The 19,123-nt window shown below is 46.9% G+C and overlaps 1 protein-coding gene across 3 annotated transcripts; it reads left to right on the top strand.

Moving 5' to 3' along the window:
- The first annotated feature begins 2,459 nt into the window (after nt 1-2,459).
- Nucleotides 2,460-18,890, top strand: czib (CXXC motif containing zinc binding protein). 3 transcript variants are annotated; one of them, XM_067990317.1, is made up of 8 exons: nt 2,460-2,510; nt 2,604-2,687; nt 9,520-9,576; nt 11,694-11,775; nt 14,475-14,506; nt 14,711-14,788; nt 17,653-17,718; nt 18,410-18,890. In XM_067990317.1, the coding sequence occupies exons 1-8, from the start codon at nt 2,508-2,510 to the stop codon at nt 18,485-18,487; spliced, it is 480 nt and encodes a 159-aa protein (XP_067846418.1). In that variant the 5' UTR covers nt 2,460-2,507; the 3' UTR covers nt 18,488-18,890. The 3 variants fall into 3 exon arrangements, with proteins under 3 accessions (XP_067846418.1, XP_067846420.1, XP_067846419.1); XM_067990318.1 differs by having other exon boundaries at nt 2,493-2,510; nt 2,604-2,648; XM_067990319.1 differs by lacking the exon at nt 2,604-2,687 and having other exon boundaries at nt 2,479-2,510.
- The last annotated feature ends 233 nt before the right edge of the window (nt 18,891-19,123 follow it).

Raw genomic sequence — 19,123 nt, 5'->3', positions numbered from 1 at the left:
AAATTGTGCTCATTTGTTTTGACTTCTTTTGAGTGGAATCAGAGAATCATCTTGGACTCTATTATATAAATAGATGTTGATAGGGAGCACATGATTTTTTTTTAATATGGTGCTCAAAGCACTGCACATTTATCCATTTTTTTTTTTTCCAACAGTGACCATTGGTACAAATTATAATGTTGGGTAGGCTGCACTATAAATGTAATATATTTGGAGTTTCAAAAGACCTTCGATAAGTTACCGCATAGTAGACTCATGACTACAGTCAAAGCATGTGGAGTTGGGACAAGTAGGAGAATGGATAGCAAGCTGGTTACAAAAAAAAGAGTAGGGGTTAAAGGTAGTTACTCAGACTGGCAAAAGGTGGGAAGTGGTGTTCCACAAGAATTGGTGCTGGGACCACTTGTTCACCATTTACATAAATGATTTGGACTCTGAAATCCGAAATACAATTTCAAAATTTGCGGACGACACAGAATTAGAGGGTATGGTTAATACTGAGGAGGACTGCTACAAAATACAGGAAGACATTAATAAACTTGCAGAATGGGCATGTAATTGGCAAATGAATTTCAATGTGGATGTGTGAAGTGGTACATTTTGGTAGGAAGAATGAGGCCACATACTCCTTGAAAATAAGAATCTAAACTGAGTAGAGGAGCAGAGGGATCTGGGGGTAGAGATACACAAATCACTATAAAAGGTGACGCAAGTTAATAAGGCCATTTTATTTAAAAAAAAGCAAACCAAGTACGGGTTCATTTCCAGAGGGATAGAATTGAAAAGCAGAAGTTATGTTAAACTTGTATAGAACCTTGGTTAGACCACACTGGAGTATTGTGAACAGTTCTGGTCTCCATATTCTAAAAAGACACTGGAGAAGGTGCAAAAAAGATTTACTAGGACGATACCAGAACTGAGGGGTTATACCTATCAGGAAAGATTGAACAGGCTGGGGCTCTTTTCTCTAGAAAAGAGAAGACTGAGGGATGACCTGATAAAGGTCTTTAGAATTTTGAAAGGTTGTATGTAGAGAAGATGTTTCCACTTGCAGGCAGACCAGAACTAGGGGCCATAAATGTAAGATGGTCACTAATAAATCCAATAGGGAATTCAGGAGAAACTTTACCCACAGAGTGGTTAGAATGTGGAACCTGCTACCACAAGGAGTAGTTGAGGTGACTAGCATAGATGCATTTAAGGGGAAGCTAGATAAACACATGAGGGAGAAAGGATTAGAAGGATATGTTGAAGGGGTTAGATGAAGGGTAGGAGGAGGCTCGTGTGGAGCATAAACCTGTTGAGTCAAAAGGCCTGCTCCTGTGCTGGACATTCTTTGTAGTATAGACAAAAAAATGTTAAATAGAGGGAAAGTTTTTTTTTCTTTGAGCAACACCACCATTCATTCATTTATGTAACTATATTAAAAAAGAAAATATCTTCATTTGTACATCTGCTAATTATAGTATTTCACAAGCTGTTCCAGAAAACTAATTTTATCCCTGAGCAATTCTACAGGTAATGCGTTAGTTTTGAATGCTTAATAGTTCTATGAGAAATTGATCAGTGTTTAACTGACAAAAATATGGAAGGCATACCAAAGAAGGTAGGCTCCATTATTGAACACAAGATGATCTTTAGTTAGTAACTATATGCTTGTGAATTGGATACAATTCTGGATATTAGAAAGAGTGATTAATGATAGGGTGATTTGTTTGACCTCAGCATTGGTGGGATGGAGATTTAATTTTCCTATATGGTGCTGAATTCTTAACCTGCTTTGCAGCTATGGGGAGGGTGAATTATGGTTCACTACTTAACATTGCCTAGTAGTCAGCTGTGAGTAATGCTCGCAGACATTGCAATATGAAACAGCTGAAGGAGGTGCATGACCTTGGGGAAACGGGAGAGAAAAGAGGGTTTAATACACTTGCATAATAAAGGACAGTTTTTACATAATGTGGAGTCACATATAGGCCAGACTAGCTAAGGACAGCAGGTTTCCTTCCCTAAAGGACATTAATGACCCAGTTGGGTTTTTACAACAATCCAACAGCTTCATGGTCACTTTTACTGATGTCATATTTTTATTTCCAGATTTAAAAAAAAGCTGACTTCAAATTCTCAAACAGCCATGGTGAAATTGAACTCATATGCTCTAGATTATCAGTCCAGTAACATAATCGCTACGGTAGGCATGCAAAACAAAAAGTTGTGGTGTAAAATTTGACTCTCTCTTCCTAAATTGTTGACAATACTCCTTTAATCCATAACTATTAAATTCATCTCGATGAATAGTACTTTCCACCCGACTCAAAACACAAATCCAGATCAAAATACTGCGGATGCTGGAAATCTGAAATAAATCCAGATGTTGCTTTAACAAATTGCTTCGGCTCCTTTTGCCTCAATTTTTTGGCCACCTGGAGAGGGCGCTGCAGCTGCTGGAGTTGTCGTGATTACTTTTATTCCGACAGGCCGTAAATTGATTTTGCGGCGAGTTCAAGATGGTGAGTGTGACGGTTTGGGAGATTTATTTATTTCACTTTTTATTGCGTGTCCGCAGGGTTTTTAATCTCCAGGTTACACTCTCTTGTTTGCAGAGGTTTGGGCTCCAGTTTAAAGCGACTTTGGAAAATATCAGCAAGGTGCGGCCGGACGGCGATGATTTCCGCTGGTTCCTGAAGGTGGTGCTGCTCAATGGAATGTGTCTGACCCCCCCCCCCCGGACCACCAAACCCAAACTAACCCCCCCCGGACCACCAAACCCAGACTAACCCCACCCCCCCCGGACCACCAAACCCAGACTAACCCCCCCCCCCCCCAAACCCAAACTAACCCCCCCCCCACCAAACCCAAACTAACCCCCCCCCCCCCACCAAACCCAAACTAACCCCCCCCGGACCACCAAACCCAAACTAACCCCCCCCACCACCAAACCCAGACTAACCCCCCCCCCCCCCCGGACCACCAAACCCAAACTAACCCCCCCCCCGGACCACCAAACCCAGACTAACCCCCCCCGGACCACCAAACCCAAACTAACCCCACCCGGACCACCAAACCCAAACTAACCCCCCCCACCACCAAACCCAGACTAACCCCCCCCCCCGGACCACCAAACCCAAACTAACCCCCCCCCCGGACCACCAAACCCAGACTAACCCCCCCCGGACCACCAAACCCAAACTAACCCCCCCCCGGACCACCAAACCCAGACTAACCCCCCCCGGACCACCAAACCCAGACTAACCCCCCCCCGGACCACCAAACCCAGACTAACCCCCCCCCCCCCCCCGGACCACCAAACCCAGACTAACCCCCCCCGGACCACCAAACCCAAACTAACCCCCCCCCGGACCACCAAACCCAGACTAACCCCCCCCCCCCCGGACCACCAAACCCAAACTAACCCCCCCCGGACCACCAAACCCAGACTAACCCCCCCCCCACCAAACCCAAACTAACCCCCCCCCCCGGACCACCAAACCCAGACTAACCCCCCCCCCCCACCAAACCCAAACTAACCCCCCCCCCCCGGACCACCAAACCCAGACTAACCCCCCCCCACCAAACCCAAACTAACCCCCCCCCCGGACCACCAAACCCAGACTAACCCCCCCCCCCCCACCAAACCTAAACTAACCCCCCCCCCCGGACCACCAAACCCAGACTAACCCCCCCCCCCCCCACCAAACCCAAACTAACCCCCCCCCCCCGGACCACCAAACCCAGACTAACCCCCCCCCCACCAAACCCAAACTAACCCCCCCCCCCGGACCACCAAACCCAGACTAACCCCCCCCCCCACCAAACCCAAACTAACCCCCCCCACCACCAAACCCAAACTAACCCCCCCCACCACCAAACCCAAACTAACCCCCCCCACCACCAAACCCAAACTAACCCCCCCCACCACCAAACCCAAACTAACCCCCCCCACCACCAAACCCAAACTAACCCCCCCCACCACCAAACCCAAACTAACCCCCCCCACCACCAAACCCAAACTAACCCCCCCCAGACCACCAAACCCAAACTAACCCAACCCCCCCCCCCACCAAACCCAAACTAACCCCCCCCACCACCAAACCCAGACTAACCCCCCCCCCACCAAACCCAGACTAACCCCCCCCCCCACCAAACCCAAACTAAACCCCCCCAGACCACCAAACCCAAACTAACCCCCCCCCCCACCAAACCCAAACTAACCCCCCCCCACCAAACCCAAAGTAACCCCCCCCCACCAAACCCAAACTAACCCCCCCCCACCAAACCCAAACTAAACCCCCCCCCCCCACCAAACCCAAACTAACCCCCCCCCAGACCACCAAACCCAAACTAACCCCCCCCCCCCACCAAACCCAAACTAAACCCCCCCCCCCACCAAACCCAAACTAAACCCCCCCCACCAAACCCAAACTAACCCCCCCCCCACCACCAAACCCAAACTATCCCCCCCCCCACCAAACCCAAACTAACCCCCCCCCAGACCACCAAACCCAAACTAACCCCCCCCCCCCCCACCAAACCCAAACTAAACCCCCCCCCCCACCAAACCCAAACTAAACCCCCCCCACCAAACCCAAACTAACCCCCCCCCCACCACCAAACCCAAACTATCCCCCCCCCACCAAACCCAAACTAACCCCCCCCCCACCAAACCCAAACTAACCCCCCCCCCCCACCAAACCCAAACTAACCCCCCCCCCCCACCAAACCCAAACTAACCCCCCCCGGACCACCAAACCCAAACTAACCCCCCCCCCCGGACCATCAAACCCAGACTAACCCCCCCGGACCACCAAACCCAAACTAACCCCCCCCGGACCACCAAACCCAAACTAACCCCCCCCCCACCAAACCCAAACTAACCCCCCCCCCCCACCAAACCCAAACTAACCCCCCCCCCCCCACCAAACCCAAACTAACCCCCCCCCCCCACCAAACCCAAACTAACCCCCCCCGGACCACCAAACCCAAACTGACCCCCCTCCCCCACCAAACCCAAACTAACCCCCCCCGGACCACCAAACCCAAACTAACCCCCCCCCCGGACCATCAAACCCAGACTAACCCCCCCCCCCACCAAACCCAAACTAACCCCCCCCCAGACCACCAAACCCAAACTAACCCCCCCCCCCCCCACCAAACCCAAACTAACCCGACCCCCCCCCCCCGGACCACCAAACCCAAACTAACCCCCCCCCGGACCACCAAACCCAAACTAACCCCCCTCCCGGACCACCAAACCCAAACTAACCCGACCCCCCCCCCCACCAAACCCAAACTAACCCGACCCCCCCCCCCACCAAACCCAAACTAACCCCCCCCCCCCCACCAAACCCAAACTAACCCGACCCCCCCCCCCCCCGGACCACCAAACCCAAACAAACCCGACCCCCCCCCCACCAAACCCAGACTAACCCAACCCCCCCCCCCCACCAAACCCAAACTAACCCCCCCCCCCCACCAAACCCAGACTAACCCGACCCCCCCCCCCCCACCAAACCCAAACAAACCCCCCCCCCCCACCAAACCCAAACAAACCCCCCCCCCCGGACCACCAAACCCAAACTAACCCCCCCCCTCACCAAACCCAGACGAACCCGACCCCCCCACCCCCCCCACCAAACCCAAACTAACCCGACCCCCCCCCACCAAACCCAAACTAACCCCCCCCCCACCAAACCCAGACTAACCCGACCCCCCCCCCCACGAAACCCAAACTAACCCGACCCCCCCCCCCCACCAAACCCAGACTAACCCCCCCCCCCACCACGAAACCCAAACTAACCCGACCCCCCACCAAACCCAGACTAACCCGCCCCCCCCCCACCAAACCCAAACTAACCCCCCCCCACCAAACCCAGACTAACCCGACCCCCCACCAAACCCAGACTAACCCAACCCCCCCCCCCGGACCACCAAACCCAAACTAACCCCCCCCCCACCACCAAACCCAAACTAACCCCCCCCCCCCACCAAACCCAGACTAACCCCCCCCACCACCAAACCCAGACTAACCCGACCCCCCCCCCCCCGGACCACCAAACCCAAACTAACCCCCCCCCCCACCACCAAACCCAAACTAACCCCCCCCCCCACCACCAAAACCAGACTAACCCCCCCCCCCCCCCCACCACCAAACCCAGACCAACCCCCCCCGGACCACCAAACCCAAATTAACCCGACCGACCCCCCCCCCCCCCCCCCAAACCCAAACTAACCCGACCCCCCCCCCCCCCCCCCCCCCCGGACCACCAAACCCAAACTAACCCGACCCCCCCACCAAACCCAAACTAACCCAACCCCCCCACCAAACCCAAACTAACCCGACCAACTGCTCAATGGAATGTGTCTGACCCCCCCCCCCCAAACCCAAACTAACCCGACCCACTGCTCAATGGAATATGTCTGACCCCCCCCCCAAACCCAAACTAACCCGACCCACTGCTCAATGGAATATGTCTGACCCCCCCCCCAAACCCAAACTAACCCGACCCACTGCTCAATGGAATGTGTCTGACCCCCCCCCCCCCAAACCCAAACTAACCCGACCCACTGCTCAATGGAATGTGTCTGACCCCCCCCCCCCCCCCCAAACCCAAACTAACCCGACCCACTGCTCAATGGAATGTGTCTGACCCCCCCCCCCCAAACCCAAACTAACCCGACCCACTGCTCAATGGAATGTGTCTGACCCCCCCCACCACCAAACCCAAACTAACCCGACCCCCCCACCAAACCCAAACTAACCCGACCCACTGCTCAATGGAATGTGTCTGACCCCCCCCACCACCAAACCCAAACTTACCCGACCCACTGCTCAATGGAATGTGTCTGACCCCCCCCCCCCCAAACCCAAACTAACCCGACCCACTGCTCAATGGAATGTGTCTGACCCCCCCCCCCCCCCCCAAACCCAAACTAACCCGACCCACTGCTCAATGGAATGTGTCTGACCCCCCCCCACCACCAAACCCAAACTTACCCGACCCACTGCTAAATGGAATGTGTCTGACCCCCCCCCGCCCAAACCCAAACCCAAACTAACCCGACCCATTGCTCAATGGAATGTGTCTGAGTGCAGCAGGGGAACCAGTTACTGTCTGACCTCCCACCCGACCTAACCTAACCTACTGCTCTATGAAATCTCTCTCTGTCAGTGCAGCAGGGGAACCCAGTTACTGACCGCCCGACCCGACCTAACCTACTGCTCTATTCAAACCCTGCAGTGACTAACACAGCAAAACTTATGTTATAAAAACAATTAGTTTTGAGAGCTTTGTTTGACTCTGTTAAACTCACTGCAGGATGGCAAAGAAGCAGCTCAAAACTGGACAGTGGGCAGAATAGGGGATAAGGTTTGAGATTTGCTTTGCTGATGATGAATATTCAATTCAAACTTTTAATAACAACGTTAGTAATTGAAGCCCCCGCACCATGAGGCACAAATGTAAATAGAAAAGGTCACTTTTTTTTTAAAAAAGGACAATTTTTTGTGATCGTTACATTTAAAATATGTCTGGACATCCCTCAAGAAATAGGATTATATGGTCCAAAACTAGACTTATAACAATACTAAAAGGATACTCTGGGTTAGTGCTCTTAGAGGGGTAGAATAAATCTGATCATATCAAAGAGTTGTGCATTGGTCTTAAGTGTGTACAAGATGAATGGATATGTAAGACTCCAGGGCACAGATTTTTCTCTAAATCAAAAACAAAATACTGCGGATGCTGGAAATCTGAAATAAAAACAGAAAACGCTGCCTGACTTGAGTATTTCCAGCATGTTCAGATTTTTCTCTAATTGGACTTGTGTAAAAAAAATCAGCTGAGGACACCTAATAGAGGAAAATTGGACAAGAAGTATCGCCTGCCTGATTTTCCATCCATTAGTTTAATTGGACAGAATAATGTGCTGACCCTACATGTCTTAATGTCTTGCCCAGGCTAAAGTTTAGAAATTAATGATGTCATTGAAAATCTAGGAAAAAACATTTCTATGAAACTTCCCCTGATAACTCAGTGAGTAATTGCACTGTGGTGTAGTACTGAGCTAGGCAGACCAGAAGGTCCTAGCTCCAATCTCTGGCCTGTGCCAAATTAACTGATCTTAGCCAGAGCAGTGGTGGGGCTGTGCAGTTGGTCAGGGGATTGGGGAGGGGTGAGAATACCTACGAGGTGCCCCTCTAATGAAATGCATATGTAGTAAGCTTTCAGTAGCTCAATAAGATGCCTCCATAACAAAATGGCAGTATGGTAAACCAAGGGTTAATATAAGTGGCCCATTTTGCTAGCTAGAATTAGAACAATGAGCTTTTCAAATGAGTTTATCCTTGATCATTCGTTTATGTTATTAATTTCCTGTATGAAAATGTATGCTTTATTATGAATCAAGCAAAGCGATATGATAAGCTGAATTCTGGGGTAAGCAGGTGTAGGGAGTGTTGTTTTGCAGCTACCTAATGAATGGATCCTTATTTCGGACAAGGTCGAAAAACATCCCAGGCCTGAGATAAGTGAGACTCCCTTTCCTGTGACCTACGTATGAACAGGTATCACCTGTGAGTGGTCGGTCATTATGTCAGTTAGTATGGCTTGCCCAGACTCAGCCTATGATTGGTTTTAACCCCTTGCTACTCATGTCCCTCCCCACTCTGAAAATGTATAATTGTGTGAACTTTGACTGTGTAAATTGCCTGTTCTATGAGATTGACCAGACTCTGTCAAGAGTTGAAATCAATTCTATAGATAGGGTCAGCTGCAGCTAATAAATGGTGTTAAAACTTTCAAGTGTATTCGCTTTCGGTTTTTGCTGAACCAGACTAAGAGTAAAGAATCCGGTATCGTCAGGGGTGGGGGGAGGGAGTGGTCAGCCAGGGTTGTTTCTTCTAGTCGCTACCCAATGACTCCCATTGTGTGTACATTGTGGACAGAATTGGTCTCAGCTGTGATGCCCTTCATGGTTCATCAGTATGTTAAGATTGGCCAGTTGGGCAAGGTATTAGCGGGCTGGGATTTATATGTTTGTTTAAAAGTATGGGGTTTATTAGGGCTGTATCCATACCTTACCAGATTTCATTGGGCCCTAATCACCAGTTCCACATGCAACAGACCAAGTTCTGATTTAGTGAACCTGTGCTGAAGTACAGTATGAAAAGTATGGCCCAAACCCCAATCATCACTTAAAATAATATTGAAAATCACTCCTCTGGAGGTCAGTTTTTAATATTTATATCTTATAAACACTTTTTATCCTTGGAATGTGGACAATGCTGGCAAGGGCCCATTTATTTCCCATCCCTAGTTGCCCTGATGGGGTCATTGTGGGCTTTCTTCTTGAACCACTGCAGTTCTTGTGATGGTGCTATGTATGGACATGTAGCTTTCCATATAAAACTTAAATCTTAACATAATGGATAGTACAAATTGCCTAAATGTAGCATAACTCAGTGATTTATATTGTACTATTCTTTAGTGTTTAACTAATTTCTGTATGCTTTTGCAATAGTTGAAATGTCAGAATTGTGGAGAAGTTTCTGATAAATGGCAATATATCACATTAATGGTGAGTTGTATTTGGGAATGTCTTTTACTCATTCTTCGTTAATCAATGAAATGAAATAGCTCTACAAGTTCCTTGTATTTGGTCATTGGACCATAATTGCTGTTTTAAAAAAGTGATATCCTGATGTGTGTCCCTCCCTCCCCCCAGCCTGCTCCATCTAATGGGTAACAGAAGATTCCTCTTCCCCATAACCACCATAGCCAATCATCTCCCCAAATCCACTTTCCTCATCACTTTCAGCCTCGCCTCCAATACCAAGCATGAAGAGTTTAAGTATTTCTTTGTCTCCAAGATTGAGATCATTCATGTAACTACCTCCACCACTGACTTCCCTTCCTCTTAACTCTTTCCACTTCCACCCACACTGATTGCCATCACTTTGCAGTTTCTCTCCCTTTGCCTTGCCCTCGCCATGCTCATTTCGTCTGGGAGAATCTCACTTCCTGTTCTTTTGAGTCCCTCCTTACTGCCTCTGGCCCCTATGTTAAGTGACATTGTTAATGGCTCCATTTCATCAGGTACCTTTCATCTCTATTTCAAAACTACCATCATGACCTTCCTCCCATCTATCCTCTCTGACTATTACCCCATCTCAAACCTCCTTATCTTTAAGATCCTCAACCATGTCACCACCACCCAGCTCCATGCTCCGTCCCAAATTTCACCATTTAAATTCCTCTAGTGTGGCTTCGGCCTTGCTCAGAGCACCAACATTGGCTAGTGTTCCAAATGACACCCTCTATGACCACGATTGTGGTACACCATCACTCCTTGACCTCTCCACAGAGCTTGACATGGTGCACCACACTATCCTCTTCCATTGCCTCTCCTCTGCTTACAGCTCTGTGGGACAGCCTTGCTTGGTTCCACCTGTCCAAACTCAGCCAGTGCTTCTCCAGCAATGGTTTGTTTCTCTCTTTGCCTCCACATCGTTTCCTCTGGAGTTTTCCAGGCATCTGTCCTAGGGCTCTTTCCTCTTCCTCATAAATGCAGCCCCTCCAAGGTATCTTTTCCAGGCAAGGGGCCAACTTCCATATGTTTGCTGATGATACCCAACTGTACAGGTCCACTATTTCTCTCGACCCCGTTAAGAAGCTGTCAGGCTATCTCACTGACATTGTGGGTAATTTTGACTTTGTGTGACAGTGTAAAACAGTTGATAGCGAATCAGCAGCCCATTGTACATCTTTCCCGATTTTTATTTCTATTGAAGTCAACGAAAATAAAAATCGGGAGAGATGTAAAACGGGCTGCCGATTCGCTATCACCTGCTTTACACTGTCACACAAAGTCAAAATTACCCCAAATAAGTCATGGATCAGTCACAATTTCCTGCAGCTGAACATTGAGAAGATTAAAGCCATCATTTATGGCTCCCACCACAAACTCCACTTCCTTGAACCAATTCATCCAAAACATTGGTGTCTTGTTTGACCCTGAACTGAGCTTCAAATCAGAACTTCCTATCCATTACCATAACTGCTCATTTCCATCTCTGCAACACTGCCCTTCCTCTACCACTACCTCAGCCCATCTGCTGCTAAAACCTTCACCCATGTTTCTGCCACCACTAGACTTGTTTTTACTAATGTCTTCCTCACTAGCCTCCTTTCTCCATAAACTCCAAAAAGCAGCTGTCTGCATCGTGTTCCACACTAATTCAATAACCCCATCCTCACATTGTCTCTCAGTCTCCCAACACATTGAATTTAAAACCTTGTCCTGACCTTCAAATCCTTCCATGACCTCACCCCAACCTGTCTCTGCAACTTCCTCCAGCTTTGTATCCATTCCCACACTCTTTGGTCCTCCAATTCTGGCCTTTTCTACATCCTCCTTCCTTTCTTCCTATCATTGGTGACAGAGCCGTCAGCTGCCTTTACCTTGCTCCCTGGAACTCCCTCCCAAACTCTGTGTCTCCTCCCTCAAAGCCCACCTTTTCAACCAAGCTTTCACCCACCCCTCATATCTCACTTCGTAGTTTGCCGTCTGTTCCCTTAATTGGTCTGTTTCTTCTCTTCCCTCTCTTCATCGCCCCCCACCCCCATGAAGTGCCTTAGGATGCTTACTATGTTAAAAGGTGCCACATAAATGCAAGTTGTTGTTGTTTTGTACAGAACAGTGTCCCACTTAAAAGTGGGAGAGGAAGTGCCAGTATGATACAGAAGTGCAAGCTGTGCTCAAGAGAGAACTCCATTGGTAGGTAATTGATAGAGGATGCTAATTCTTTTTCAGTGGTCAGTATTATTTTAATTATGCTGCTCTTTTCAAATTTTTTCACACACTTTATATCAGCCTTATTGGTAAGAGACTATTTTTAGCAATGGTGACAACTGTATGAAAAAGAGCTTTTATTATACTTTGCAAACGTGTGTCAAAGTCTGAACGCTTTTCTGCTTGAGCTTTTAAGAACATAAGAAATAGGAGCAGGAGTAGACCACACTGCCCCATGAGCAATTCGGTAAAATCGTGGCTGACCTTCTACCTCAACTCCACTTTCCTGCCCTATCTCCATATTCCTTGATTCCCTTTTGATTTTGGTTTGCATTCTACCCAAATTGAAATCCTCACCAAAATTGGAGAACAAAAGCTTAAGTTTTTTAATGGTACATTTATGCTGGGGAACTGCTACCACTAGAAGCAGTTCTAAATGTGGTGAGGATGCTGGTGCTCTGAATTAATTTTGTTTATTTTAAAAAGCAAAGTTAGAGCACTGGCAGCAACACTGGAATAACTGCCAGTGTGCAAGATTGTAGAGGTTCAGTTGTTTTAAAGTTGCAATCATGACATTGAAATGTTTGGATTTGTCTGCATGTCTGAGGAAAGGTTTTTATAAGCAACGCATGTTCGCCAGCACAGTGGGCTGAGAGCATAGCCTGCCCCTGGCCTGAGTGGTGGGCAATGATGCTCGTGCTTAGCCTCTGGGGTACCTTGGAAATCCACATCACAAGGTCTAGAAATTTTTCAGAATTAACAAAAATAAATGAAGTGTCTTATCAATGGTAGAAATGATTTGGGGGGAAAGTACTAATTTTTGTATGTTTTTCATTTCTATAAAGAACGTACCAGTTTCAAGGCTGTCTTGTGCAATCCCTGCTACTAGAGAACAAGTAACTTTGCAAAGGATATTTGTGAAGTATTCTCAGGTTTAATGCTCTTTTTCTTCTTGCGGGAACTGCCCGTTTGAGTGTCACTGACATCAGCTGTGGAAGCATCCTTGAGCTGTTCCTCAGGGCATCCTTTTCAGTCCTAGATGCTAGTTGCTCTTGAGATTTCTATGCTGTACACATTCAGTACTAGCTGAGTGTTTAGTAGTACTTGGGTGCTTTCCAATCAGCCATTGTCTGAGGCTGAACCAGACTGTGCACATCCTCAGCGTCCTATTTGACCCTGAGCTGAGCTTCCGATCCCATATTCTCTACATCACCAAGATCGCCTACTTCCACCTCCATAATATTTCCTGTCTCCACCTTTGCCTCAGCCCATCTGCTGCTGAAACCCTCATCCATGCCTTTGTTACCTCCAGACTCTACTATTTCAATGCTCTCCTGGCCAGCCTCCCATCTTCCACCCTCCGTAAACTTAAGCTCATCCAAAACTCTGCTGCCCATAACCTAACTTGCACCAAGTCCCGTTCACCCATCACCCCTGTGCTCACTGACCTACATGGGCTCCGGGACCAGCAATGCCCTGAATTTAAAATTCTCATCCTTGTGTTCAAATCCCTCTATGAACTCGCCCCTCCCAACTCTGTAACCTCCTCCAGGCCTACAGTCCTCCAAGATCACTGCGTTTCTCCAATTCTGGCCTCTTGTACATCTCTGATGTTCATCGCTGCACCATTGACGGCCGTGCCTTCAGCGGCCTAGGCCCCTAAGCTCTGGAATTCCCTCCCTAAACCTCTCCGCTTCTCTAACACTTTCTCCTCCTTAAAACCTGCCACTTTGACCAAGCTTTTGGTCATCTGCCCTAATACCTCCATATGTGGCTGGGTGTCAGATTTTGTCTTGATAATGCTCCTATGAATCACCTTGGGACGTTTATGTTAAAGGCACTATATAAATGCAAGATGTTGATATCCCAGGGCTAGAAATAAATCAATCTGTGGAATTCACTATGCGGCAGTTCATTGGCACCCCTGCAACTGATGTCAGCAAACTGATTCCCAAAAGGGAGGAAACATCTGAAATGGTAGAGCTCAGTGGGACAAGAAAGCAGTAATAGGACTAGGATTATGTCCTACTAGCTGAGAGATTATTAAATCTTGTGTCCATGGTACTTCCAGTTGGGTCTGTGGACAGAACTATTTACATGTTGAAATTATTGTCATTGACACTTACCTTCTCCTTTAATCAGCTTGTTACTTGTGCTAATTTGTGAGCGGATCTGTGTTTTGTATAGCAGTGACTAAATTATATCTACTTGTGATTTCTAGTGGGCATCTCTGACAGTGAAGAGCACTAACTAAGAGCAGAGTCCTGTTCAGGCCTTCCCACTGTATCATGTTACGTGGGATCAACTGGCACTCCCAATTGCTGATATCTGACTGCCAGATATATAATTCAGTAATTATCCATTAAAATCTATTGTTGCAACCTCACATAATCATCCTTTTGTATAGGGAGGGCATTAATTATCCTGAACAAAATGCAAAAACTGTACTAATTATGCTTATTGGCCACTACTTAGTTCAAACATTTGAACACTATAGAATTACCTGGCAGTTCAGTGCAGAGTGATATTTAAATCCCATTGTAGTTGTTACAGCATGGAATTTAACCCTTTAAGTGCTTTTCAATTTGTCCATTATTTCAACTGCAGTGATTAAAATTTCATTTTTGCATTTGAATATTATCAAGGGTTTAAACTTTAATATGTTCTTTTGTATTGGTTTTTAGATATTCTTAAGGACACCATCAAGCCTTACAATGTAAGTGGGCTTAGGAACCATACAAAATGACCTGCTCTGTGGTACGGTAAACTTGTTTTTTGTGTGGATGATTGGTCTGTTTTGTTTGGATGTGTTCTTCCTGAAACAATTCTTGAATTATGTTGCTTCTGCTTGCATGTATTTGCTTACAGAATGATTCTGTGAATGTGGTGCTAATCACGCTGTTAATTGTTTTATACTAAGGCTGAGGACAGTGAAAAATTTAAGACTATAGTACACTTCGAGTGTCGAGGATTGGAACCAGTGGACTTTCAACCACAGGTAAATGAGAGACTTCCTTAGGAATCTAGATTATTGTATAGCTCTGTCAAGTGCTAAGCCATACAGATTGGGACGTTCCCAGGTTCCAACCTCAGCTCTACCTGTCCTCTCTCCTCTGATTTCACTGCCCTCCAGTTCTCCCTAAACCTCTCCCTCCATATAAACTCTCCTACCCACATTCATGGCCGTGTCCGCTTTACTTCCTTGGGCTCAATCACTGACAAGACCATCTCCAATCACTTGTATTACTTACCACCCACATTCCCCTACGCCCTTCCAACCCTTCTGCATCCTGGAAAAAAATGTCCCCTCAGATCACTTACAGCTGCAGTTTCAAACTCCCCGACGCCTAACCTTTGGTCTTCCATTCCCCAGAATACTTCTGCAGCCATCAACATGCTCAACCACTCCCTCACCTTTGATGCCTTGTCCCCAGCAAAACTTTTACTTTCTCTTATCCTGGTCTTTCCTCCTGGAATGGACCCATCTTTGCTCCTTCAAGTCTAAGAGGTACAGACTTGAACATATCTGTCACACAACTGGTTTCGCCATCCATTACTAGACCTAGCTGGGTCTCACTCACCTCTTCCAAAACCATCCACCACTCTAGGATCATTCTGGAGAGCAAAGATAACCCATGACATTTTTCCAACTATCTCCTTAAACCCCTCTCCCCTGCTTGCAACACCTCCACCTCCAACAAGTGCGAGCTCTTGGATTTCTTTGTCACTAAAGTTGAGACCATCTATTCAGGTACCTCAGCTGCTTTCTTCCTTTCCCTTTTCCCTTAGCCAAACTCCGCCCCTTCCTGCCCTAGCCCTGAACCCACTTCTCTCTGTAGTTTCTGTCCCAAGTTCCCTCTTGCCATCTCTGAGCTCATCTCAGCCATGGGACAAACTCCTGCTCCCTGAACCCCATTCCCACTAAACCATCGACCACCCAACTTCCCTCCTTGGCCCCCATGCTAGCTAACATTAGGAATGGTTCCCACTCCTCAGGTACTGTCCCCCTGCGTTTAAAAACTGGCATCATCAACCGCCTCAAAAAACCCACCCTCTACCCATTTGTCCTTGCAAACTACCACCCCATTTGCGATCTTCCTTCCCTCTCCAAAGTCTTTGAATGTGTTGTTGCTTTCCAAATCCGTGTCCATCTTTCCCACAGCTCCTTGTTTGAATCTCTCCAATCAGGCTTCAGCCCTGACATGGCCCTAACCAAAGTTACAAATGACATGCTGTGTGACTGTGACCATGGTGCACTATCAGTCCTCCTTGACCTTTCTGTGGCCTTTGACGTGGTCAACCACACCATCCTCTTCCTAATGCCTCTCCTCCATTGTCCAGCTCAGTGAGATTGCCTTCGCTTGCTTCTACTTTTACCTTTCCAATCGTAGACTGAGAATCTCCTGCAATGACTTCTCTTCTGCTCCCGCACCGTTACCTCTGGAGTCCTTCATGGATCTATCCTTGGCCCCCTGCTCTTCCCAATCCACATGCTGCCTCTTGGCAACATCATCTGCAGATGCGGGGTCAGGTTTGATGTGTACGCTGGTGACATCAAGCTCTTCCTCTCCACCACCTGATACAACCCCTCCACTATGCTTGTCCGACATTTAGTCCTGGATGAGCCACAATTACCTCCAATTGAACATTGGGGAGACTGAAGCCATCATCTTCAGCCCCCAACACAAACTCCGTACCTTGCCACTGATTCCATTTCCCTCCCCGATTGGTTTCGGGCTGAACCAAACTATTTTCAACCTTGGCGTCCTATTCGACCCTGAGCTGAGTTTCCGAATTCGTATGTTCTCCATCACAAGGACTGCCTATTTCTCCCTCAGCTCATCTGCTGCTGAAACCCTCATCCATGCCTTATGCCCTTGCCAGCTCCAGATTCATCCATTCCATTACTCTCCTAGCCAGCATTCCATCCTCCACCCACAGTAAACTTCATCCAATCCAAAATTTTGCTGCCCATATCTTATCCCACACCAAGTACCACTCACCCCCAGTCCTCCTTAACCTACGTAGGCTTCCCGTCCCCCATTCACCCCCAAGTTAAAATTCTCATCCTTGTGTTTAAATCCCTTAATGGTCTCACCCCTACCTATCTCCATAACTTCCTTCTACCCTATAATCAACTCCCAACTCTCCGTTCCTCTGCCCTGTTGTGCTTCCCCTATTTCCCTTTATCTCACCGTTGGCAGCCATGCCTTCAGCCGCCTGCTGTCTCTGCACCATTAAGGGCTAGGGCCTGCACTCCGAGTGCCATTAGGAGTTCCTTCCTCCCCGCTTTTTAGGCTGCATCAACTGCCAATACCTATTTCTCCCTCTCCCTGCAAAGACAAGTAGGAGAGCTAAAGAACAAGACTTGGAAAATGGAGGAGAAAAGGGGAAAGTGAAACAAGAGGAAAAAAAGTAAAGTATCAGTGAGCGATTAGAAAAAGAATGTGAGATGGAAAGAGAAAAAACAAGTGGAAGAAGAGGTGGAAAAAGAAATGGATGGGGAGGCGGAGGAGAGAAAGAAAAGTGATGGAGGAGGGAGATCTAGAGAAACAAATGATGTAGGAAAGCTAGAGACAGAAGTGAATAAGAGAAACATGGGAAGGGGAATAGATAAAAGCAGAAGTGGAGAGAAAAATACTATTTTGCAGACTTAATGGTATCAATATTCTTTAGCTAGAGGGGCATGAGCATCATTTGACAATAGTAGAAATTTGGGGCTAGCTTGAGAAAGTCTGAGAATCACTGACTTAAACATATTGATGTGTATTCTTTGTCCCAATAAAATAAGGTCATTGAAAGTTCACTAATTATAATGAAGTGTTGATCAGCTATTAACTGAAATTCATTCTCTGCCTTTAGGCTGGATTTGCCGCGGAAGGAGCTGAGTCTGGAACACAATTTGGCGAGGTTAACCTGCTGGAAAAGGTGAGCTCCTTACATGTTCTATTCCTTACGAGTTGGGACTGGTATATATCTTCATTCATGTAAACCAAAACAACTGGGGATGTAAATAGGTGTCTTGTGAAAAATGAGGATAGAGAGCGAGAGAATGTGAGCTAAAGTGCTAAATTTAATCAAAGGACTTCACATTTGCAATTGGTTTATGGAATAAATTTCCATGCAATGAGTAAATACTAACTCAGTTCAAGCACTCACACAGATGGATTGATCACTGGTTAAGCAGAGAGTAGCCGTATAGGGAACAAAGACAAAAAGTGGTTAGATTGGATCCTAAAACCTGACTTTTCCTCTTTCATTAGTATTATTGCAAGTTGCAGACTTTTGGATCTTGCAATTCTAGGGAATTCATTCTCCGAGTATTGAAAAACCTCTTCATTTAAAATGTGTGCCTTTGCTTCTAGATATCTCAGACCATGCTGAAACCAAATGTTAGGTAACACTGCACTACAGAGAAGCACCTGGCCTCCACTCAGGGCCTTCCTTTGGCACCATGCTGAGGTTGCAAGGATCACAAGCTGAATTTTCATTCTATTATTCTATAACACAGCCTGTTAGGGTTCCAACTCACTGCATTACATATAATGTAGCAAAAGTGTAAATAACACTTGCTAAACAAGTATTAGAATAATTCATTGTTACATTTTGTTTTGTTTAGGACTGGAATGATTATGATGAGAAAATCCAGGAATCAGTGGGAATCTATGAAGTCACTCATCAGTTTGTTAAAATTTGAACTTTACTCTGACTGACCTTTGCCAGCTGAGGATCCTCTCTTCCACTTAAATGACCAACAAATTCCTGAGTCAGAGAAGCAACAGCACCATTATGTCATCTGGCATTCGTTTGCCATTGAATCAGTTCTGCACCTTGTACCAAGGTTGAAAAAGTTTAATTCCATTATGTCCAATTAAAATTAACACTAGTCAGCTGAATTAGCATTAAAATGCTGCATGAGGTTTCTGTCGTCATTCTTGTTCACTGTATCCGAGTTTTGAATTTAAAAGGTAGTTCCAGGCAGCATGGCTCCTAGCTCTTCAACATTCTGAGGCCACTGCCATCAAGTCTGGATACTAAGTTACAAGTCATTTTTTTCCAGGAGTCTAAATTTAAAAACTAATAAATACTTGTGGCAATGATGTAGTGTTATATAAGTTAGTCAATGTACTTTTTATGTCCATTAGTTTGTTTATTTTTGTCACTACACAAGCCAAACTAGTGGACACATATGTGCAGTTCTGGCCTCCAAGCAGAGGACAATAGCCAGTGGTATATGGAGTTAATTATAGGTGTTGTCCTTGTTCATTGCAGAGATTGACCATCATCTCCTTCAGACTTGCCTGAGTCTCTGCTGGCTATCATTGAGGAAAAA

This window comes from Heptranchias perlo, chromosome 9, assembly GCF_035084215.1.
Source record: "Heptranchias perlo isolate sHepPer1 chromosome 9, sHepPer1.hap1, whole genome shotgun sequence".
Taxonomy (NCBI): Eukaryota; Metazoa; Chordata; class Chondrichthyes; order Hexanchiformes; family Hexanchidae; genus Heptranchias; species Heptranchias perlo.
This window is presented reverse-complemented; position numbering and strand designations above follow the sequence as displayed.

What these genes read in the sequence shown, in the direction of transcription:
- czib (XM_067990317.1), top strand. An exon ending in ATTTCCGCTGGTTCCTGAAG is followed by an intron (nt 2,688 to 9,519) that starts GTGGTGCTGCTC and finishes CTTTTGCAATAG; the next exon opens with TTGAAATGTCAGAATTGTGG. An exon ending in CAGTGGACTTTCAACCACAG is followed by an intron (nt 14,789 to 17,652) that starts GTAAATGAGAGA and finishes CTCTGCCTTTAG; the next exon opens with GCTGGATTTGCCGCGGAAGG.